Source organism: Pelobates fuscus, chromosome 8, assembly GCF_036172605.1.
Source record: "Pelobates fuscus isolate aPelFus1 chromosome 8, aPelFus1.pri, whole genome shotgun sequence".
NCBI classification, from domain to species: domain Eukaryota; kingdom Metazoa; phylum Chordata; class Amphibia; order Anura; family Pelobatidae; genus Pelobates; species Pelobates fuscus.
In genome coordinates, this window is record NC_086324.1 from 178,352,350 (window position 1) to 178,376,524 (window position 24,175).

General features: G+C 43.9%; 2 protein-coding genes across 3 annotated transcripts in view; one reads left to right on the plus strand and one right to left on the minus strand.

Annotated features, from left to right (window-relative positions):
* Positions 1–831: 831 nt before the first annotated feature.
* SRRM2 (serine/arginine repetitive matrix 2) lies at positions 832–23,922 on the plus strand. The gene is made up of 14 exons (XM_063430912.1): positions 832–1,093; positions 1,170–1,271; positions 1,341–1,505; positions 1,629–1,715; positions 3,130–3,186; positions 5,784–5,816; positions 5,908–5,958; positions 6,694–6,762; positions 6,843–6,978; positions 7,572–15,031; positions 16,429–16,674; positions 18,325–18,429; positions 20,682–20,774; positions 20,920–23,922. The coding sequence occupies exons 1-14, from the start codon at positions 855–857 to the stop codon at positions 20,927–20,929; spliced, it is 8,853 nt and encodes a 2,950-aa protein (XP_063286982.1). The 5' UTR covers positions 832–854; the 3' UTR covers positions 20,930–23,922.
* Positions 21,397–24,175, minus strand: part of MMP25 (matrix metallopeptidase 25) — a 35,865-nt gene continuing 33,086 nt past the window's right edge. For both annotated transcript variants that reach the window (XM_063430913.1, XM_063430914.1), the window contains one exon: positions 21,397–21,915. In XM_063430913.1, the coding sequence (XP_063286983.1) occupies positions 21,653–21,915 (263 nt within the window). In that variant the 3' untranslated portion in view covers positions 21,397–21,652. The remainder of the gene's footprint in view (positions 21,916–24,175) is intronic.

The following is a 24,175-nucleotide window of genomic DNA, read 5'->3' on the forward strand; positions in this document are numbered from 1 at the left end:
ACCAGTATATACTGCACTATTTGGAATTTTCTGTTTTTTCACATATTATTCCATCTGAGACGGACAAGACATATACTGCTTCCCATATCCCGAGACGGGGATTGTTCCGTCCACGCGTACTAACGGCAGAGCTCTTAGTCAGCTCTGGGAAATGTGAGTGAAAATTATTTTAATTATTCATTCACATACCCACTGTATCTGATATATTGCACTATTATTTTGTATGCTCTCTTTTTCTTTTTGAGGTTAAATTGTACAAGAGATCATCAATTCTACCACTGTGTATGTATTCATTTTGTATATTTGTATATATATTTTTTTTTTATATATTCAGGGAGCGGTTTCCTTTCCTTTTTCTTATTACATGTACCAGCCTGGGGTATTACTCTGTGTATGACATGTACCAGCCTGGGGTATTACTCTGTGTATGACATGTACCAGCCTGGGGTATTACTCTGTGTATGACATGTACCAGCCTGGGGTAATTGGGTATTACTGTGTATTACACGTATCAGCCTGGGGTAATGGGGTATTACTGTAACTTGCTGTGGGTTATTACTAGCGGTATTTACTAATACCAATTGGGGTCAATAGAGATTATTTAGATCTGGCTTTCTGTTAACATAAGCTATTGGGTAGTAGTGGAGATGGTGGGGTATTAAAGGTAAGTGTTGGGGGCAGTGTTGTATTAAAGGAGGTTGTGGAGTACTGCTGCTGTTAGCAATATGGATATAATCTGTGTTCAGTCCCTGACCATTGCCAGGGGTTGTATTGAACTGACATTTGGTTAAATTACTGTTCTGTGCTCAGTCTTGTTCTCTTTTTGTTTAGGTCTCTGACACCCCTTTACTACAATGTATAACGGCATTGGACTCCCTACCCCACGGGGAAGTGGTACCAATGGATACGTCCAACGGAACCTATCTTCAGTCCGACACAAAAAGGATCGGACAGATTACAAGTCTGAGGAGGAATTAAAGAAGTTGGAAAATCTCCTGGTGAAGAAACCTAACCAGGAGATCTTGGATCACGAGAGGAAGAGGAAGGTGGAATTAAAATGTGTCGAGCTTGAAGAAATGATGGAGGAGCAGGGGTAAGAGTTGTTGTATTTCTGCCTTTGGTTTCAATGTTCTCTGTACTGTCACAATGTTAACTCTTTCTTCTTACAGATATAGCGAGGCAGAGATCTCGGAAAAGGTTGCTACCTTCAGGTTGATGTTACAGGAGAAAGATTTGACTCAGAGCAAAGAGGAGGAGAAACAGAAAGCAATGTATGTAGATACCCGTTACTCTGTGCGGAGTGCGTTTTTATCCCTTGCTGAATGTCCCTTTCTCTTTAGTGCTTCAGAAACTCACCAGATGGCCGAAGCCAATGAAAAAAAGAATGAGCGTCTTCGCGCAGCATTTGGGATCAGTGACAGCTATGTGGATGGCAGCAGCTTTGACCCCAACCGGAGAAATGCTTCTGCACAAGGAAAGCAACAAGAACCACAGAAATCCTATAAGTGAGTATAGGACTTCAGCTGTGGATTTTTCTCCTATTAATTTCAGCTGGTCTCTACCAAAGTGTATAATTCGAGCTCTCGTTGGTTTTGTTTAAGGGGCTTACTCGAGTTTTTGTTTTTTAGTTTGGTTGCTGACTCTGCCAGTTCCCGATCTCCCTCACCATCGCCTACAAAACACAAAAAGAAGAAGAAAAAGAAGGATCGTGGTCGGTAAGTGTTGTGGATGCTCAGTAACAAGCCGCCGCTGCGATTTATGAGCAGTTTAATAATACAAACTAAATGGATAAAAAGAAAGGGGCTGTAAGCCATTCTTTGATGGTGGAGGAGTGATTATATGTAGAGTTTGTATAATTACGTGCAGTGGCCGCACAGACACAGCGCTCCTTGAAAACTCTATACAGTATCTCACAATAGTGAGTCCACGCCTCACATTATTGTAAATATTTTATTATATCTTTTCATGTGACAACACTGAAGTAATGACACTCTGCTACAATGTAAAGTAGTAAGTGTACAGCCTGTATAACAGGGTAAATGTGCTGTCCCCTCAAAATAACTCGACACACAGCCATTAATGTCTAAACCTCTGGCAACAAAAGTGAGTACACCCCTCTCTAAAAAAAACAAAAAAAAAAATAGAATGAGATTAAAGTATAAGTGTGAATACTAAAGTGTAGAAATGCTAGACCAACAAATCAAAGTGAAGACATAAGGTAAAAGCATATTGAATAACTAGGGTAGCTAATTAGACATGCCGGCCTGCCAGAGGAGTAACTAAAGTAGCCTAGTTAATGGACCACCGAGGCCCGATACACTGTCATTGCTGCATCTCAAACCGTGTATCTTAAAGAAATTAATATAGGCTAAAAATAGCGAATTCAAAAAAAATGAAGTGAAAGGTCTCACATGGTGGCCCTTAAAAACTGAGGTGAGTACGATGGTGCCCAATGGCTGGAGTAGACAGAGGCAACGTCTGCAGACCAGGATGTCAAGTCAGCTGATTCCTACTTTGGGTTGAATTTCCGTGGGAACAAAGAGCTCACAAAGGGCGATAGAGCACGGGCGATGAGGCCTCTCTCCAGTCCAAGGACCGCGTGAGCACCTGCATCTATGTGCCACAGACTCTGGGTCCTTGAAAAAATATTATGGTATAGCAAAGCAGCCTCAATAAGGCACTAGGGACTTGGTTATCCACCATATCCTGCTATTTCTCATGGGCCATCAGTCATGACAGCTGATGGGACCAAGCACTTTCTGCTGTAGTCTTTCATTGAGCCCCACTTTGAACTCTGTGTCAAGCACTCCTTGCAGATAAAGCTGTCTCCGGGTAATTATCTCTTACTGTCTATAGCACCTATTAAAACATTAGAAGAACTGGTTTTGCTTGGATATATCAACCACTTCCTGTTCTCTTGAGATCCTTCTCAGACTGATGTCTGTAGGGGAATATCTGCCTTTTCACTTTTCGATACATTTATCTCCAGATGTGTCCAAATCCATCCTGTGGTTTTTTCTTTAAATTTGTTTAATCCATTAACGTTGCAGTGTGGAATGTTTTTTAGTTTCCTCCCTCCTTCGGTAGGTTTCAGGGTTCAGTTTTATAAACTGTGTTCTTGTTCTCTAGGTCTTCCAGCCGCTCTCCAAGTCACAAGGAGAAGAAATCAAAGTCTCGGAAACACAGGTGATTCCTGCATGTTACGATTTCTCCCTTCCCTCTGGCTGCCGATTCCCTTCCATTCCCATCTTGGTAAAGATCCCCATCCTTCCCAATGTCTAGGTATTATTCCAGCTGCCGATTCTCTTCCATTCCCATCTTGGTAAAGATCCCCACCCTTCCCAATGTCTAGGTATTATTCCAGCTGCCGATTCACTTCCATTACCATCTTGGTAAAGATCCCCATCCTTCCCAATGTCTAGGTATTATTCCAGCTGCCGATTCACTTACATTCCCATCTTGGTAAAGATCCCCATCCTTCCCAATGTCTAGGTATTATTCCAGCTGCCGATTCCCTTCCATTCCCATCTTGGTAAAGATCCCCATCCTTCCCAATGTCTAGGTATTATTCCAGCTGCCGATTCCCTTCCATTACCATCTTGGTAAAGATCCCCATCCTTCCCAATGTCTAGGTATTATTCCAGCTGCCGATTCCCTTCCATTCCCATCTTGGTAAAGATCCCCACCCTTCCCAATGTCTAGGTATTATTCCAGCTGCCGATTCCCTTCCATTCCCATCTTGGTAAAGATCCCCATCCTTCCCAATGTCTAGGTATTATTCCAGCTGCCGATTCCATTCCATTCCCATCTTGGTAAAGATCCCCACCCTTCCCAATATCTAGGTATTATTCCAGCTGCCGATTCCCTTCCATTCCCATCTTGGTAAAGATCCCCATCCTTCCCAATATCTAGGTATTATTCCAGCTGCCGATTCCCTTCCCATCTTGGTAAAGATCCCCATCCTTCCCAATGTCTAGGTATTATTCCAGCTGCCGATTCCCTTCCATTAACATCTTGGTAAAGATCCCCACCCTTCCCAATGTCTAGGTATTATTCCAGCTGCCGATTCACTTACATTCCCATCTTGGTAAAGATCCCCATCCTTCCCAATGTCTAGGTATTATTCCAGCTGCCGATTCCCTTCCATTCCCATCTTGGTAAAGATCCCCATCCTTCCCAATGTCTAGGTATTATTCCAGCTGCCGATTCCCTTCCATTACCATCTTGGTAAAGATCCCCATCCTTCCCAATGTCTAGGTATTATTCCAGCTGCCGATTCCCTTCCATTCCCATCTTGGTAAAGATCCCCATCCTTCCCAATGTCTAGGTATTATTCCAGCTGCCGATTCCCTTCCATTCCCATCTTGGTAAAGATCCCCACCCTTCCCAATGTCTAGGTATTATTCCAGCTGCCGATTCCCTTCCATTCCCATCTTGGTAAAGATCCCCACCCTTCCCAATGTCTAGGTATTATTCCAGCTGCCGATTCCCTTCCATTCACATCTTGGTAAAGATCCCCATCCTTCCCAATGTCTAGGTATTATTCCAGCTGCCGATTCCCTTCCATTCCCATCTTGGTAAAGATCCCCATCCTTCCCAATGTCTAGGTATTATTCCAGCTGCCGATTCCCTTCCATTCCCATCTTGGTAAAGATCCCCACCCTTCCCAATGTCTAGGTATTATTCCAGCTGCCGATTCCCTTCCATTCCCATCTTGGTAAAGATCCCCACCCTTCCCAATGTCTAGGTATTATTCCAGCTGCCGATTCCCTTCCATTACCATCTTGGTAAAGATCCCCATCCTTCCCAATGTCTAGGTATTATTCCAGCTGCCGATTCCCTTCCATTCCCATCTTGGTAAAGATCCCCACCCTTCCCAATGTCTAGGTATTATTCCAGCTGCCGATTCCCTTCCATTCCCATCTTGGTAAAGATCCCCATCCTTCCCAATGTCTAGGTATTATTCCAGCTGCCGATTCCCTTCCATTACCATCTTGGTAAAGATCCCCATCCTTCCCAATGTCTAGGTATTATTCCAGCTGCCGATTCCCTTCCATTAACATCTTGGTAAAGATCCCCATCCTTCCCAATGTCTAGGTATTATTCCAGCTGCCGATTCCCTTCCATTACCATCTTGGTAAAGATCCCCATCCTTCCCAATGTCTAGGTATTATTCCAGCTGCCGATTCCCTTCCATTCCCATGTTAGTACAGATTATTTTATTACTTATAAAATATATATCGCCAGCAAATTCCGTAGCGCTGTACAATACAGATCTCCATCCTTTTCAATGTCTAGGTGTTCTTCTGGCTGCAGATTCCCTTCCCACCCCCCCCCCCCCCCATCTTGGAACTCTGCCGGTTCCCTCTATTCCCCATCTTGGAACTCTGCCGGTTCCCTCTATTCCCCATCTTGGAACTCTGCCGGTTCCCTCTATTCCCCATCTTGGAACTCTGCCGGTTCCCTCTATTCCCCATCTTGGAACTCTGCCGGTTCCCTCTATTCCCCATCTTGGAACTCTGCCGGTTCCCTCTATTCCCCATCTTGGAACTCTGCCGGTTCCCTCTATTCCCCATCTTGGAACTCTGCCGGTTCCCATTAACTCACAAACTCCACCACCAACTGCCATTTCCTGTTCTTTGTATTGTGGAGGTAGGTGCTTTTCTTACTTTGGTTAGTACTCATTCCAGCTGCAGAACCTCATCCCTCTCTGTGCCTATATGGTTCATCTCTCACCACCCATTTGATGTAATTTTAGATCTGTATTTTCTGCTTCCTTCCAGGTCGGCTTCAGACTCCAAGAAGAGGAAGCACAGGTATGAACCTAGCCAGTTCCTGCTCATGTGAGGTATTGGCAATTACAATGCTATGTGATCTCATTGTAATCACGATTTCAATTTCTTTCAGATCCTCCAGTCCAAAAAGCAAACGCAAAACCAAGGAGAAGAAAAAGAAACGGTATGTGTGACCAGTAGTTTGGGCTCTGTATGTCGTCCCAAAGATGTGTATGTACACGGAGTACTCATTATATGGTCTGTGGCACACTGGGCGCCGGCCACGTGCCCTCTGTAGTGCGCGCTGGCTGCGGGCCCTGTGTTGTGCGCGCCGGCTTCACTCAAGAAGAAACTCTGCGCATACAGCATTCTGCCACCATGACAACTACTAAAAGCAGAGGTAATCATGGTGGTTGGAGTAACCATTTTAATTGTATAGCAAAGTGTTCTTTGGTTCCAGTCTAATGATTTCAGCGCTCACTTCCCTAAAGGTGGACATAATCAAGTCATTTGTATTTCGGATTGATTATCTAGTACAGCATCTGCTCCTCAGTGCTAGATGGCTGTTGCTCTGTCATCCTCGTGCAGTCTTCTCACCGAGACCATAGTTACAGAGGCTGAAAAGAGACTTGCGTCCATCAAGTTCAGCCTTCCTCACGTACGTTTTTGCTGTTGATCCAAAAGAAGGCAAAAAACCCAGTCTAAAGCGGTTCCAATTTTGCAACAAACTAGGAAAAAATTCCTTCTTGACCCCAAAGTGGCAGTCATATATCCCTTGGATCAAGCAGCTATTACCCCACTAATTAGAAATTATAACCTTGAATATTCTGTTTTTGCAATTGTTTTTGCAATTGCTGTTTAAACATCTGTATCGACTCTGATAACCGTGTAAAATGTGTTCATTTTTTTTCCCCTTTAGCTCTTTAAGTGCTTCTCCACGCCGTAGAAACGCATCATCCTCCTCATCTGGTGGGACCTCACGAAGCAGGTATTGTTTGTGATTTGTGCAAAGTTCAGCCAGTGCTAACTGGAAAAAGCCAAATAATAATATGCCATCTTAATTACTAGATCCAGGAGCAAGTCAGAGACCCGTAGGCACTCTAATGCAGGAAGAGAGACCCCAGAGAGAAGGAGGTCCTCTTCACCCAAGAGAGACCGAAGAAGGGACCGTGGCAGGAGCCCGACAGATCTATCCCAGAAAGATGTAAGTTGTGTTTTTTTTTTGTTTGTTTTTTGTAAGACCAGCAAGAACCTCTTTCCTCAGGCAGACCAGATCTAATGTCCCTAGCTTTAGTTCACAAGGAGTGTTACCGTGGCCCACAATACACATTATGCAACCAGGTTTGCAGGAAATAGACAAAAGAAATTACACTTTTCTAGCTAAAATAGAGAATTATTTTTCCCAGTGCAACTATTTTAGTGTAACATTGCAAAGCCTTTGTCAATTTTGAATTCCCAGTAGGGCCTATCCCGTTTCGGACGAAAACGGGCCTAATGTAGTGCATAATTTAACATGCTTACATTAACAATTCAGATGATTACTATATTTTATTGTGATATATAATAACATGAAAAGTGCAGAATACTGCACTTGGGATGGGGGTAAAGAACACTATGGGACAGCGTGCTGCACACCGGGCCCCACAGTGAGCGCTCGGCGTGCTGTATGTAGGTACAGGGGCTTTCTGGTTCAGACAATCTTCATGGCTTCATCTCCTATACATCACATGATTTTCTGCAGTACATTTTATATAACTTTAAATTTTTTTTTATTTAAACTCCTTTTTATTCTTTCAGAAAACGACAAGGAGAGATCCTGATATCAGAGATCGATCTACTTCATCCTCTACTAAAAGACACAAGGAGCTTCGAAATGTGCGAGAGCTGGATAAAAAAGATAAACCTAGAGACTCTAAAATCGAGAAGACTTACTCGCGCAGTGCAGCTCGGGAAGAGTCCCCTGATATCAGCAAGGTGAACAAAAAGAGAGGAAGACCAGACAGCCCCGAAGAACACTCTTCAAATGAAAAAGTTAGTGCACGTACTTCAAAGACCCATTCACCAGGTCGTAAAACTTCTCCTACTGTCAAAGGGCAGTCCTCCAAAACATCAAGCAGAATTAGAAGTTTATCGCCAGGTAGAAAATCTCCAAAAAAAGTACATAAAGAGAATTCTCCAAGACATGAGAAACTCTCACAGAAGAGACACTCGCCAGTAGCTTCAACCAGGAAACCTTCAGGAAGTGATCGATCATCTTCCTCATCCTCTTCAACTTCCTCTTCCTCCGTATCAGAAAGTGAAAAATCTGATCAGGATCCATTCAAACAGGCTGGCAAAATTCAAGTCAAAGAAAAGGAAACTAGAGGGTCGAGAACAGAACAACATCAAGGAGATAAGAGAGGGAGATCGGTAACTCCCAAAAAGGACATTCGATCAAAGAACTCACCAGGCAAGCGGAGTTCCCACCATGCTACATCTTCGAAAAGTCCCCACAGACGACGCAAGTCAAAGAGCCCACCAGAGAGAAACCGATCACTTTCTAAGAGCCCATTAGTTAAGGATCGATCCAAAACTCCTGTACGCAAACTATTATCACAGTCTATTACATCACCAAGGAAGACGAGATCAAAGACACCACAACGAAGAGCTAGGTCTCCCAAGATTTTAGGAAAACCACGGCAGCCCTCTAGAACGCCTCCCAGGAGGACACGCTCTAAAACACCGCAGCGTAGGGCAAGATCTATTTCTCGCACCTCCCCACGATACCGTAAGGAAAGAGTTAGATCTCCACAGAGATCTCCATCTACAACGCCACAAAAGTCCTATTCCTCTAAAAATAAAGGAAGATCAAGGTCTAGGTCACCCTTGAGACATACAATCTCAGGTGCACGGTCTCCAAGAAGAAAGGGTCGATCACATTCTAGGTCTCCCTATGCAATGGCAAAATCACGCTCCCCTCTTAGGAGAGCTAGATCACGATCACCGTCAGTAAAGCAGAGAAAAAGATCTCATTCTAGATCGCAACAGAAAAGGGCAATGTCCCGTTCAGTTACACCACGTGGAAAAGGCAGATCACGCTCTGATTCAGTAAGGCGCTATGGGAGAACACCTTCATTAACACCAAAGGATTCTAGATCACGCTCCAGGACACCCTCTAAAGATTTACGAGCAATTGTATCTAAACGCTCCAGATCACGCACTCATTCTCCTTCAAAGGACAGGTCTCGTTCCCTGACACCCAGAAAAAGGACAGAATCTTCTTCTATAACTAACAAGCCACAGTCTTACACTAAATTCGTACAAAAGAGGAACACCTCTCCTAAATCAAAGGAACGTCTTCATTCCTCTAGAAAAAGGTCTTCATCGAGATCCATGTCTCCTATAGAAAGGTCCTCTTCTCAAAGCCCAGCTAGAAGGTCCCATTCACGTTCTAAATCTCCCCGAAAATTAAAAGGAACACAGTCATGGGTCACTCACAAAAGCATTATTTCTAGGTCACCTACACCTAGAAAGCAAAGCCAATCTAAAACTACAAGTGGGAAGCCAAGTTCTAGCCGGAAAAGTTACAGTTCCTCCCCTGAGCCACGAGGTAAGCAAGGTACAAGCAGGCATTCTCCTGAACACGTGAAAACATGCAAAATCTTGGCATATAAAGATGCAACTCAAAATAAAACACATGGTAGGAGAAGCCAATCAAAATCACCTGTGTCACAAACTTTACAGAGAAACAAGTTGCCTGTTCCCTATAGTAGGACTAAGTCTCCTGAGTGCAGGACAAAGCCAAAAGACTTGCACAGCAACTCCCAAACAAAAACAGGAAATCTGGATAAGTTGCGATCATCAAAGCAAATGCGCAGTCGCTCTGACTCTTCAGAGCATGAGGTTAGTTCAAAAGCCAAAGTACTGAATGATGGGTCCCGATCCTCTCATGATCATAAAAGTAAATCCAAAACCATTCAACAAAGAGATATGTCTGATTCGCCTTCAGAACATAAATCTAGAGTAAGTTCGTCTCCGCCTAAAAAAATGTCTTCAGGGCGAGCCCAGCCAAAAACACAATCTGATTCATCTGAACATGTTAAAGTATCCAGCAAAGGTAAATCTGGCACATCATCAGAAGGTGAATATAGGTCTAAACTAAAACCGAGAACTAGGTCAAGTTCAGAACATGATTCGAGCATTAGTTCTGAGTCCTCTTCTGAAGATGAAACTGTGAAGTCCTCCCGGCAACAGAGCAAGCGTGGTTCACCTCGTGAACGTGAAGCAAGGCAAAGTGTACAGAATTTATCTGACCGTGACATTAGATCTAAGAAACATCTACAAAAGCAGATGCTTGAAGAGTCTGCTGTATATTCTGTAAGTTCAAGACTTCCAGGTAAAGCTGATTCAAAACGATCAGAACATGATCTAAAAACTAGATCACTTGAGCTTAGAGCTAGTTCAGGATCCTCCTCTGAGCGAAAAAGCAGACCATCTCAACATAAAGATATTTCATTGTCTTTGGGAGAATATCCAACTAGATATTCCCGAAGCAGAGAACATTCTGTCTCCTCAGATCAACAGTATAAAGCTGGACACCCCAGAAGCAAATCTAGTTCTGAATCATCCTCGGAAAGACAGCCATCAAAACCGCCACGTGGTAAAGCAAGTTCAGTTTCATCATTTGAAAGGAAATCTAAATTAAAACCATCAAGTAGCAAAGCAAGTTCTGGGTCATCCTCTGAAAGACCACCTAAATCAAGGCTACCACGTAGCAAGGCAAGTTCTGGGTCATCCTCTGAAAGACCACCTAAATCAAGGCTACCGCGTAGCAAGGCAAGTTCTGGGTCATCCTCTGAAAGACAACCTAAATCAAGGCTACCACGTAGCAAGGCAAGTTCTGGGTCATCCTCTGAAAGGCAGCTGGTATCAAGGCCTCCCCGTAGCAAGACAAGTTCTGTATCATCTTTGGAAATGCAACCTAAATCAAGGTCACCACATAGCAAAGCAAGTTCTGGATCTTCTGTTGAAAGACCACCTAAATCAAGGCCACTGCAGAGTAAAGCACGTTCTGGATCTTCCGTTGAAAGACCACCTAAATCAAGGCCACTGCAGAGTAAAGCAAATTCTGGGTCATCCTCTGAAAGACCACTTAAATTACGGTCACCACGTAGCAAAGAAAGTTCTGACTCCTCATCGGAAAGACAACCTAAATCACGATCACAATGTAGCAAAGCAAGTCCTAGGTCTTCATCAGAAAGACAACCTAAATCAAAGTCACCGCAAAGCAAAGCAAGTCCTGGGTCGTTCTCGGAAAGGCAACTTAAATCAAGGTCACCAAGGAGCAGAACAAATTCTACTTCATCTATTGAACGGCAGTCAAAATCTAGACCACCTCATGGCAAAGCTATATCTGGCTCACCAACAAAATCTAGACCACCACTCAGCAGGGCTAGTTCTGTGTCATCAGCAGAACGGAAACAGAAATCTACACTGCCTCGTAGCAGAGAGAGTTCTGCATCAGCCCATGAGCAGCAAACAAAACCTAGAAGGCCTCATAGCAGATCTAGTTCGGAATCATCCCCAGAGAGACTACCAGAATCTAGACTGGTCTGTAGTAGATCTCGTTCTGCATCCTCCCCAGAGCAGAAATCAAAATTGAGACCATTCCACAGTAGATCTAGTTCAGCATCATCCAAAGACAGACATTCAAAATCTAGAGCAACCCATAGTAGAGGAAGTTCTGGCTCCTCACCTGAAAGGCAACAAAAAACTAGATCTTGTCGTAGAGGTTGTTCTCGTTCTTCCACAGAAAGGGAACAATCACCTAGAAGCAGAGCTAGTTCACGCCAACAGAACCGATCAAGATCTGACTCCTCAGAACGTGCACATAAAACTGGCTCACCACAACATATCACTGCTTCTAAGTCATCAGATAGAGACCTTAAATCTCGGTCGTCAGACCAAGAATCTAAACGTAGATTGCAAACTAGTTCTGAGTCGTCTTCCAAATGTGACTCATGGAATCTACAAAAATATGGACCATCTGAGCAAGAGGCCACATCCAGAACACCTCAACACAAAACAATTGACCTAGCCAGGTCACCAAATCTGCCCCATTCAGAGCTAGAATTTCAGGCTAAATCCCCTTCAAGTAAAATGTATTTAGACAGTGAAATGCAATTTAAAGCTCCTCAGCCAAGTGGGAAATCTGTGGCATGTTCTGTACAAGAAGAGGGTTCCAAGTTATCACCTAAAGTACAGTTTGGTCTCTCCTCTCCTTTGAGAACTCTGCATAGTGGTTTTGTATCTCCATCATTTGCAAAAAAAGACTACAAGACACCTGATTTTCTGTTAGAGAAGTCAATGAAAAATGCTTCCACTCTTTGTCACAAAGATGAACAATCTAATTGGCATAAAGCAAAACCCCATCAATCTAAAAGCAAAACTGTGCCATCACCTGATAGTACTGACGGACAAGTGTCCTCAAAACCTTCATCTTCTCTGGAAAAGGAGACGCTCTCCTCGATCGAACAGTTAACTTCAACTTGTGAGATTGAGAGTTCCAAAATATCCTCTCCAAAAACTAACGACGCCAAGGAAAACTCTATGGAGTCATCTGAATTTTGCGTGGGATTCAATGTAGCTGAGACTGAACTGAAAGTATCTGAATTGCACAAAGATGAATTTATTCAGAAATCTGAAACCCTGTTAGATAAGGCTCTTCTTCCAGCTTTAACATCTGCACATGAAGCAAGTGGTGTTTTGGATAGGAAGGGTTCAAAACAAATGTCTGAATCTCCTGTAGCTGGAAAAGAAAAGCAGAAAAGTGCTTCGAGGTGGGCAAAATCAAGCTCTTCATCCTCCTCCTCTTCATCTTCCTCTTCATCATCATCGTCCTCTTCATCGTCCTCTTCCTCCTCTTCATCCTCATCTTCCTCTTCATCATCATCAGAGGATGAAGCGGAGCCTCCACCAAAGCAAACAGGGGTTTCTCTATCCCCTCCATCAAAGAAGTTAAAAATGAGCCAAGGACATTCACCATCAAAATGTTTAGAAAATGTAGATCATGCTAAACTGTCAGAGACCACTGCACACTACAGAACTGAGTTGACTTCTGAAAAGCTTGTATCCTCACCACAGAGGGCTTCAGCAGGATATCCCCCTGCGATGGTTAGCAAATACTCTGAAATTTTGAGAAGCAATTCAAAGTCACCAGTGCTTACTGATGTGGATCTGAATAACGTGCAGAAAATTGACTCCCCTGCTCCATCTTTGGAGAAGCTAGGGTCACCAATGAGTAAAACATTGCAATCGCCATTACAAAATGTAATAGAATCCCCACCCAGAGATGTAATGAAAGAGCTAGCTACAGAACCAAAAGGTGATCAATCAAAATCTCCTGCTCGCAAAAAGAGCATATCGCCGAAGAGAAGCAGATCCAAATCTCCGTCAAACAGCTCTCCTTCAATCATTCCCTCCAAGTGGAGAGAGATATCTCTTGAAGGCACTATAGATTCTGCCCAAGCACCTCATGGTGACAGTAGCTCTCCAGTAGCCCAAAAGAAATCAACATCTTCTCCTAAATCTGCCAAGTCCCCATTGAAAAAAGAGAATGCTAGCAGCTCTGACTCTTCTTCAGAAGACAGCAGTTCTGACTCTTCCAGCGAGCGCAGTGCTTCTGTAGAACGCTCTACACCAAGTCACGTAGGACCTTTGTCAAGGGTCAGTGTGTCCCATCCACCCCCTATACGACGTATTGCGTCACCAGTCCAACAAGAGAAATCTGACTCTCCTAGAAATGAGCGCTTGATATCGGGGACTAATAAAGGTTCAGTGAGACGAAGCCGCTCCTCTTCCTCTTCTAGATCCTCTTTGAGACAAAAAGAGCGTCTCTTAGAGAGAAATTCATATCCACAGAAAAGATCTATGTCACAAACACCTCCCAGAAAAGGATTATCAAAAACGCCACCGAGGCGTAGAACAAGAACACCTCCCAGAGCTTTTAGATCACGTTCTAGGTCAAGGGCTGAAAAACATTCTCGTAGAGACCGTTCTCGTTCTTCTCCAAGGCGTGGCGCATCTCGCTCTCCTTCATGGCAAGATCGAAGGCGTTGGATCCGCCGTAGGTCTCCTTCTTCACCCAGGAGAAGGCGCTCTGGTTCTCGTTCCCGTCTAGATAGGACATGGCGGTCTCGCCGTGGTCGTTCTGGTTCTTCCCCTTGGAGAGGCAGATCAAGGTCCTTGTCAAGAAATGATCGCTCTCGTTTTCCCCGGCGTGGCAGGTCTCGGTCCTCTCCAAGGAGGAGATCTCGATCACCACGTAGGCGAGAAAGGCCAATGAGTTATTATCGACGTGATAGATCAAACTCCTCGCCTAGACGCAGACGATCCAGAACACCACCAAGAAAGTCACGGTCGCCTGGTAAAAGGCCTAGGTCTCGATCTCTTGACCGATACAGAAGTTCACAGCGTAGTAAGACAGCAACTTCCCCAAAAAGTGGCCGTTCTCCACCCTCTCCTCGTGGAGAAACGACACGCAGGAAATCAATATCTCCCAGAGCTGTGAAACCCATGTCTCAGAAAGTTCCTTTGTTGTCAGTGAAAGGCACTAACCCAGATCTTAAATCTTGTTCAGCTTCTCCTATTGTACCAGCTGTGCCAGTGAAGACATATCCAGAAATTTCAGAAGGTGTGAAGTCCCCATCTCCTCCACTCCTGGAAAAGCATACAGATGGACAAACTAAAATGATTTCCATTCAAGATATGCCGCCTGGCGAAGCCCTTGCTGACAGCAAAAGTGTTGCTGAACTCCCAATGGAAAGCAAAAGTCCATCCAAACAAGAACCATCTGTAGATGAATGTAGTCAGTCACCTCCAAGACTTCTTAGAGTCCCTGCTGCTCCAGAGACTCCACCAACTTCAAGGAGTGGTGAGGACAGTCCTGAACCCGTAATATTATTGGAGAAGACTGATGATGCAAACCTTGCTTCACAAAGCATCCACAACGCAGAAGATGCCTCTCCAGTGGCAAAAGTTAGAACCTACACCAACCAAGACAATGTGCAAAATGGGGAAAACGAGCCCTCCTCACCAGCAAACTTAAAGTCCATTGTGAGCTTACCTACTGAACAGGATTCCATGGATTCTGTCAAGCAAAAGAGGACATCTAGCTCCTCAAACAGCTCATCTTCATCAAGCTGTGAGTCAGATGCCAGTCCTCACAAGGTTTCTCCATCCCTGAAAGACACGTTACAGTCTGCACCACCTTTGGTCAGGTAAGCTGGTTACTGTTATTGGCAGGTTGCCTCCTTAATTTTTTTTTACCCAGGTTACCTCATAAAATAAGTACACAGAGAAAAAAAAGAATAGAGGGGAGCCATTTTTTTTGTAGATAAGAACTTGGAGATTACTGACAACAAATGGGGGGTAACCCCTAAGTGGTGAAAACAAAATTCATAAATCTCCAAAATCTGAGTGAGAACGAGCAAATGCTAAAACTTAACTTTTATTTCACTTGGTAAAAATAAATATAAGGTAAAGTGTGAATAAAATAAAAGAATATTTACAAAATCTATTCCACTGTTAAGGGCAATGCAGTGCATACATTCAGTGCCTTATGTAGTCGTAGTCCAAAGACTGTATAATTAAGTACACTACTAGATAGTGACGTAAAGGCAGTTAATGAGTAGAGAAAGGAGAAAAAAGTTAGCCCTGATCTTGATAGAAAATCAGACTAATGTGCCTTCGAGGGCACCCCTTACCCAAAAACTACTCAGTTAGCCGCCTTGCCCAGTCCAACCAAAGTATGATTACTGTTACTAAATCATATACTGACATCTATGACCGAATCGCTGATACATACATCTTAGCTACCCTAATGAATACTATCTTTCCACTGACAACCTCACTCTGCCTCTGAGAAATTGAGGCTTAGGCTATCATAGGATAGTCGCGGCAAAACAGTTTATTCAACCGTTATACATATTACCTTTTGCCTCTGATATACTTAGAACCGGGCACTGAGAGATAATCTATTAGTTGGCAGATCCTACCGCAAAATAGCTGCGGAGATATTCAGTTAACACAGCCAATTATTTCAATGTGCTTTTATCTCTTCTCATACTTTGGTATACTTATATTTATTTTTACCAAGTGGTTGGTAGTGAGATCCTGTTGTTGACTCCTCAAATAAAAAATACAATTTTTAATCAATATCCTACTTCTGTGCACTAGGGGGCATAGGTCCCTAAATACGTTGCGTGCTTCCTGTCCACGTTCCATTAACCTCTAAAGTGGAGTGTCTCTTTGACTACTATGTGCATGTGTATCATGGGGACTTCTCAGATTTAGGAGAAGATGGGGATTTCTTTTGGGCTACTGGAGAGCTACTGTGCTAATTACTAACTTCCATGCTTCAGTTGTCTGTGCTAATGTAATTGCTGAAATTATTGCTACAGATATTTGACTGTTACATTTGCTACTGATATTTTGATATTTGACTGTTGCACAAAAACAATGAAACCCAATGAGGTGTGCTCTGGTGTTGAAATTACCTGCAGTCAAATGTATTTTGAGGTTGATCTGGGTGAACACAGTGGGTTGGGTGTACACAGCTCGTATTTGAGTTGAACTGTCCAGAATAGTTTGATTTCAACCTGCTCTGTCTTTCTAGAAATCCAAGTCCACTGTTAACAGATCAGACTAAAGCCAATGAGGTCTCTGCGCCTCTGGAAGGGCCACAACGTTTAAGGAGCTCTAGCACTTCATCCTCCTCCTCTTCATCCTCTTCTGGCTCATCATCAGACTCTGATTCATCTAGCTCCTCATCCTCATCTTCATCATCATCTTCTTCTTCTTCCTCGGGCAAATCAGTCAACAAAACCAGCAGCAAGAAGGAAGCTTCTCCAGGCCGCCAAAGGTGAGAGCTTTGTGCTTTGGACAGGTGGAAGTGTGGTGAGGTATAGGTTCCCTCTCAGAGGTTATGTATTAAGAACCATGCTCTGTGTGACTTAACCCTGGCCCCACATCCTCCATATTAATGAAAGCACTGTATGTAAACCCCTTTGGTGGCACTATGGTCTGTTTTTTGTTTTGGCGCAGGTTTCTGTAGCTGTATGGTTGTGTGTGCTTCAGATAGTGTAGTGACCTTTTAAGAGCATCTCCAAAGGATAGTCCTTTTCTACCCATCCTAATACCATCATTACACTATTGAATTAGTTTGAAAGGTCCACCTTAGGGGGTGCCTGCCTAATATTGTCCAAATATGATCACCCCAGATATTGACATGGAGTGTGCCTTTAATAACGAACTATAACGAAATGTGTACGGGAGCCTTAAGTGTCCCTTTTAAAGGAACACTGTATGCATCATAACTTCATCTGATTGACATTATAATGCATACAGTAGATCTCTACTAAGTGCTGCTACTAAAACATGTTAGATCAATAAGTGCAGCTCGTAGCCACACATATAAACATAGAATGTGATGGCAGATAAGAACCATTCGGCCCATTTAGTCTGCCCAATTTTCTAAATACTTTCATTAGTCCCTGGCCTTATCTTATATCTAGGATAGCCTTATGCCTATCCCATGCATGATTAAACTCCCTCACTGTGTTAACCTCTACCACTTCAGCTGGAAGGCTATTCCATGCATCCACTACCCTCTCAGTAAAGTAATACTTCCTGATATTATTTTTAAACCTTTGTCCCTCTAATTTAAGACTATGTCCTCTTGTTGTGGTAGTTTTTCTTCTTTTAAATATAGTCTCCTCCTTTACTGTGTTGATTCCCTTTATGTATTTAAATGTTTCTATCATGTCCCCCCTGTCTCGTCTTTCCTCCAAGCTATACATGTTAAGATCCTTTAACCTTTCCTGGTAAGTTTTATCCTGCAATCCATGAACCAGTTTAGTAGCCCTTCTCTGAACTCTCTCTAAGGTATCAATATCCTTTTGAAGATATGGTCTCCAGTACTGCGTACAATACTCCAAGTGAGGTCTCACCAGTGTTCTGTACAATGGCATGAGCACTTCCCTCTTTCTACTGCTAATGCCTCTCCCTATACAACCAATCATTCTGCTAGCATTTCCTGCTGCTCTATTACATTGTCTGCCTACCTTTAAGTCATCAGAAATAATCACCCCTAAATCCCTTTCCTCAGATGTTGAGGTTAGGACTCTATCAAATATTCTGTACTCTGCCCTTGGGTTTTTACATCCAAGATGCATTATCTTGCACTTATCCACATTAAATGTCAGTTGCCACAACTCTGACCATTTTTCTAGTTTACCTAAATCATTAGCCATTTGGCGGATCCCTCCTGGAACATCAACCCTGTTGCAAATATTAGCTTCCTCCGCAAAAAGACATACCTCACCATCAAGACTGCAATATCACAAAAATATTAAGCAGAATGGGTCCAAGTACACCTTTAAGGTCTCTGATTTTTAGTGCCCCTTTAATATTAACCCATCTAGTATAAATAATTGTAACCTAACCTACACAGTAATTTCTCTCACAGATACTTGGTATTAGTGTAAATTAGCACTTTGCATTGCTTTTTCAGATCCCGTAGTCCTCGGAAACCAATTGATTCCTTGAGAGACTCTCGTTCATTGAGTTACTCTCCCCCAGCAAGACGTCGACCATCTCCGCCCCCAGCACGCAGAAGGTAGGTTGTCTCTGCTTCTTAATGGGCCAGTATGGGCACCATAACAACTTCATCTTACCTTAAGGAGTTAAACCGTTAACTGATGGGTTAAACCCCAAGTCTTAGAGCACCCATTTTCTCTGTTCAGCTACTTCCCTGAGGTCTGAAGCTTCAATCAGGAAAATGGTGCTAGTCAATTAGTGCTTCTACATTCAGAAAGCCAAATGGGGAAATGCATACGACAGGTTGACTGCTGCCGATAGATTTACAGCAGCATTGAAATCTCGAGTTTGTGTGAAGTAGCTTGGCAGAGCAAATGGGTGCCCTTTTCGGTTTAGGGTTTAACTCCTTAAGTTAAGATGGCGACCATGCCCTCCTGACACCATAATAACTTTGGGCATCATAATAACTTAATTGCAATGTACAGCCGGAGTAGCGGTTTATGTTGGCGCTGTACAGCCGGAGTAGCGGTTTATGTTGGCGCTGTACAGCCGGAGTAGCGGTTTATGTTGGCGCTGTACAGCCGGAGTAGCGGTTTATGTTGGCGCTGTACAGCCGGAGTAGCGGTTTATGTTGGCGCTGTACAGCCGGAGTAGCGGTTTATGTTGGCGCTGTACAGCCGGAGTAGCGGTTTATGTTGGCGCTGTACAGCCGGAGTAGCGGTTTATGTTGGCGCTGTACAGCCGGAGTAGCGGTTTATGTTGGCGCTGTACAGCCGGAGTAGCGGTTTATGTTGGCGCTGTACAGCCGGAGTAGCGGTTTATGTTGGCGCTGTACAGCCGGAGTAGCGGTTTATGTTGGCGCTGTACAGCCGGAGTAGCGGTTTATGTTGGCGCTGTACAGCCGGAGTAGCGGTTTATGTTGGCGCTGTACAGCCGGAGTAGCGGTTTATGTTGGCGCTGTACAGCCGGAGTAGCGGTTTATGTTGGCGCTGTACAGCCGGAGTAGCGGTTTATGTTGGCGCTGTACAGCCGGAGTAGCGGTTTATGTTGGCGCTGTACAGCCGGAGTAGCGGTTTATGTTGGCGCTGTACAGCCGGAGTAGCGGTTTATGTTGGCGCTGTACAGCCGGAGTAGCGGTTTATGTTGGCGCTGTACAGCCGGAGTAGCGGTTTATGTTGGCGCTGTACAGCCGGAGTAGCGGTTTATGTTGGCGCTGTACAGCCGGAGTAGCGGTTTATGTTGGCGCTGTACAGCCGGAGTAGCGGTTTATGTTGGCGCTGTACAGCCGGAGTAGCGGTTTATGTTGGCGCTGTACAGCCGGAGTAGCGGTTTATGTTGGCGCTGTACAGCCGGAGTAGCTGTTTATGTTGGCGCTGTACAGCCGGAGTAGCGGTTTATGTTGGCGCTGTACAGCCGGAGTAGCTGTTTATGTTGGCGCTGTACAGCCGGAGTAGCGGTTTATGATGGCGCTGTACAGCCGGAGTAGCGGTTTATGTTGGCGCTGTACAGCCGGAGTAGCGGTTTATGAGGGCGCTGTACAGCCGGAGTAGCGGTTTATGTTGGCGCTGTACAGCCGGAGTAGCGGTTTATGTTGGCGCTGTACAGCCGGAGTAGCGGTTTATGTTGGCGCTGTACAGCCGGAGTAGCGGTTTATGTTGGCGCTGTACAGCCGGAGTAGCGGTTTATGTTGGCGCTGTACAGCCGGAGTAGCTGTTTATGTTGGCGCTGTACAGCCGGAGTAGCGGTTTATGTTGGCGCTGTACAGCCGGAGTAGCTGTTTATGTTGGCGCTGTACAGCCGGAGTAGCGGTTTATGATGGCGCTGTACAGCCGGAGTAGCGGTTTATGTTGGCGCTGTACAGCCGGAGTAGCGGTTTATGATGGCGCTGTACAGCCGGAGTAGCGGTTTATGATGGCGCTGTACAGCCGGAGTAGCGGTTTATGTTGGCGCTGTACAGCCGGAGTAGCGGTTTATGTTAGCGCTGTACAGCCGGAGTAGCGGTTTATGTTGGCGCTGTACAGGCGTAGTAGCGGTTTATGATGGCGCTGTGCTGCAGTGTTTTTTTGTTTTGTTTTTTTCAGTTCCCTTTGAAACATTTATGCTTGGCACAGTATCATTGTAACTAAACTGCATATATTATGAAACTGTGCAAAGAGTGTTTAAAGTGACTACATTGAATTGTGTTGCTATATATGTGGTTTGTTTTCTCACATTGTAAGGTGCTGCTTTTAAATATTACATTTTTAAAATTAATTTATTACTTTTTTATTTTTTTTTTTGAACTTGTCACTCACTGCAGCTGCCACTTAATCTAGTCTGTGTTCTCTCTAGGGATCGGGGTTCTGGGAGAGGTCGTGAGTCACCTGATAGAAAGCGCAGGAGAGAATCTCCCAGTTCTAGGTACTCTCGCAGACGGACTTCCAGGTAACTTTGGTTTTCATTATTGTAGCAAGGAAGACCCCTATGATCTTATATATTCACAGATTATTCTTTATTTTTTTTTGATTTTTTTTTTTTTTTTTTGTAAAATTTATTGACCGGTTTCCCCCCCCTCCATTTTTTCACTTAGGTCTCCGTGAGCCACTTCTGCCATTTCCAACAGAAGACCGTGATTATTTTTATTTTGTTTTTGTTTTTTTCTTTCTCAACCCTTCATCTCTCTCAAAGACTCTGGGAGGTTTTGGGAGTTCAGGGGGTGTTATCTAATAATGTTGGATGTACCCCTGGCTTTGCTGAATTGACTGACTGCAGGATGTTTCACCCTCTGCACATACATTGTATTGTTGTTCCCTGTCTGCCCTCTGTCTGGGGGCAGAATCCATGACCCCCTCGATTGTCTCCAGCGGAGTCATAATGTGAATCTTCAGTCCCAGGATTAAATTGCTTAACCCATTGTCACACGTCTCCTTTCTCCTCTGTGATGTTCCCTAGCACAGCCAGTGGTAATGTCACCCAGCGACACTGCCCAAGTCTCCTCTTACCTGTCATTCACCATAAACAGTTTCTTAAGCAGTGGATTTAAACAGTGAAACTTATTTGTTATGTGTTTTATTTCTCCCCCCACCTTTTTTTTTTTTTTTTTTGTAATCTGTACAGCAAGAATTCTGTCAATAAAAGATCGGGCAAGAGGGCCCATAACACAATTTCTAGCCGGATTTGTTGAGGTTTTGTGAAAAGTGAGATGCACTCAGTTTGTCCTTTGTTTAATGATTGTCTTATTTACTTTCTTTAACTGTATTATGTACAATCTTGATTTGGAAGGAGGAATTGAAAGTTGTGGGCCAGGCTATATAATATTGTCCTCAATGCAGAAATACCAACAGTAGCATAGGTAGCCATGTGACCCCACCTCTGCAAATCGTAAATGCAGAATTCCTTTCAATAGGGCAGTTACAGTTGCAGTCTCTCTGGTCCCGTCCCTCTGAGATTTCGGTGGGTTTTGGCTGAGTTGTAGAAGGGCAGTACATCCAGTACAGTGCAGTACTCCGAGGGTATCCAGGCTCAGCCTCCATCTTTCCATCCTGGAACTTCCAGTACTGAGAGCCTTTAAAGAAATAGGTGCTGCCTGTGGAGATGTGGGTTAAATAGGTTACTCCAAGGGGTTATGTAGGGCATACTGCTAATCGGATCAGTCACTATTATGTAAACTGCTGGTGACTGTCCGTTTCATACACCATGTTTTGTGCTGGGCTAGAACTCCTACTTAGAAGTAGAAAGGCTGAGAAAAGTTTTGGGAAGGTAGATGGTTTTATTTCTACAGTAAGGGAAGAATGTATCTTTGGGTCTAAAAGAAAGATCTATGCTCCTGGTCTAAATTATCTATCCAACTTTCCTAGATCAGCTCCTTATTCAGATATCCGACTCTTAGACCAGCTCCTCCTCCACATGTCTTGCCCTCTTAGACCAGCTCCTCCTCCACATGTCTTGCCCTCTTAGACCAGCTCCTCCTCCACATGTCTTGCCCTCTTAGACCAGCTCCTCCTCCACATGTCTTGCCCTCTTAGACCAGCTCCTCCTCCACATGTCTTGCCCTCTTAGACCAGCTCCTCCTCCACATATCTTGCCCTCTTAGACCAGCTCCTCCTCCACATATCTTGCCCTCCTAGACTAGCTCCTCCACATATCTTGCCCTCCTAGACTAGCTCCTCCACATATCTTGCCCTCCTAGACTAGCTCCTCCACATATCTTGCCCTCCTAGACTAGCTCCTCCACATATCTTGCCCTCCTAGACTAGCTCCTCCACATGTCTTGCCCTCCTAGACTAGCTCCTCCTCCACATATCTTGCCCTCCTAGACTAGCTCCTCCTCCACATATCTTGCCCTCTTAGACCAGCTCCTCCTCCACATGTCTTGCCCTCTTAGACCAGCTCCTCCTCCACATGTCTTGCCCTCTTAGACCAGCTCCTCCTCCACATGTCTTGCCCTCTTAGACCAGCTCCTCCTCCACATATCTTGCCCTCTTAGACCAGCTCCTCCTCCACATATCTTGCCCTCCTAGACTAGCTCCTCCACATATCTTGCCCTCCTAGACTAGCTCCTCCACATATCTTGCCCTCCTAGACTAGCTCCTCCACATATCTTGCCCTCCTAGACTAGCTCCTCCACATATCTTGCCCTCCTAGACTAGCTCCTCCACATGTCTTGCCCTCCTAGACTAGCTCCTCCTCCACATGTCTTGCCCTCCTAGACTAGCTCCTCCTCCACATATCTTGCCCTCCTAGACTAGCTCCTCCTCCACATATCTTGCCCTCTTAGACTAGCTCCTCCTCCACATATCTTGCCCTCTTAGACCAGCTCCTCCTCCACATATCTTGCCCTCTTAGACCAGCTCCTCCTCCACATATCTTGCCCTCATAGACCAGATATTCCTTTTAGACCAGTTATTATACCCACTGAGTATTCTGCCTACTGAGAGCAGCTCCTGTTTTTTTAGACCAGCTCTTACACCAGATATCTTGAAAATATATATATATATATGAGACTAGATCAGCTTCTACTGCAAATATCCTGTTCTCCTAAACCAGCTCAGTAGTCTCCTCAAATATTTGGTTATTTTTACAAATGGGTTTCTAGAGGATGTACTATTTCACAGACCTACTAGTACACAATATATCTTCTTTAAATTATTACACTCAAAGTACAATGCTGATACACAAGTATAAATGACCGTGTTTCACCATTTAGGTGTTGCTGTTAAAGCACATTTTATTGGCTGATGGGGAATTACTTTATTGACATTGTCTGAAAAGTGATAGAGTTCTATATGTGTGGAAAACACGGCTAGTTCATATTTATGGTGACTGATTCACTTTTCATGACACGTAGTCCAATCTTCCCCATAGTATCCACTGCTTTATATTTGGCTAGTAGAAGTAAGAAAATCAAGTCTGGATACCTTGGGCCTCCAACTTTCTAAACTGGTAAATATTTCGCACTCTCGAGAGACCTTAACTTCCCCATGTTGTAGTTTGTTTCAGTATATTTCATGTGGTATATTTTTGGTGATTATTTCTTTCCTTATAAATATTTGTATATTTGAGCCTATGATTATTAAAATAGAAGATTTATTTGCGCTTGTGTAAATCTTTCCTTTTAGAAAAATTCCATTGCCTGCTTTTGCCCCAAAATGTTACTTGCTCGTTACTTACATGATTAGCACATATAACAGAAACAGCAGTTTCATATGACAGCTGTCAATCTTATTTACTCATTTACCCGAAAAATACAAAATCTTGGATTAAAAGGTGTGCTTTACCTTTCACTATTTTAAACAAAATACCCTCAATTTCTGTTAGAGTAGGTGTTTTAATATCTTACCTTTCTT

Bases quoted from the DNA above. Each gene is read 5' to 3' on its own strand.
- SRRM2 (XM_063430912.1), top strand. From the start codon at position 855: ATGTATAACGGCATTGGACTCCCTACCCCACGGGGAAGTGGTACCAAT. The intron at 5,817-5,907 runs GTATGAACCTAG...AATTTCTTTCAG, and splicing joins TCCAAGAAGAGGAAGCACAG to ATCCTCCAGTCCAAAAAGCA. The intron at 5,959-6,693 runs GTATGTGTGACC...TTTCCCCTTTAG, and splicing joins AAGGAGAAGAAAAAGAAACG to CTCTTTAAGTGCTTCTCCAC.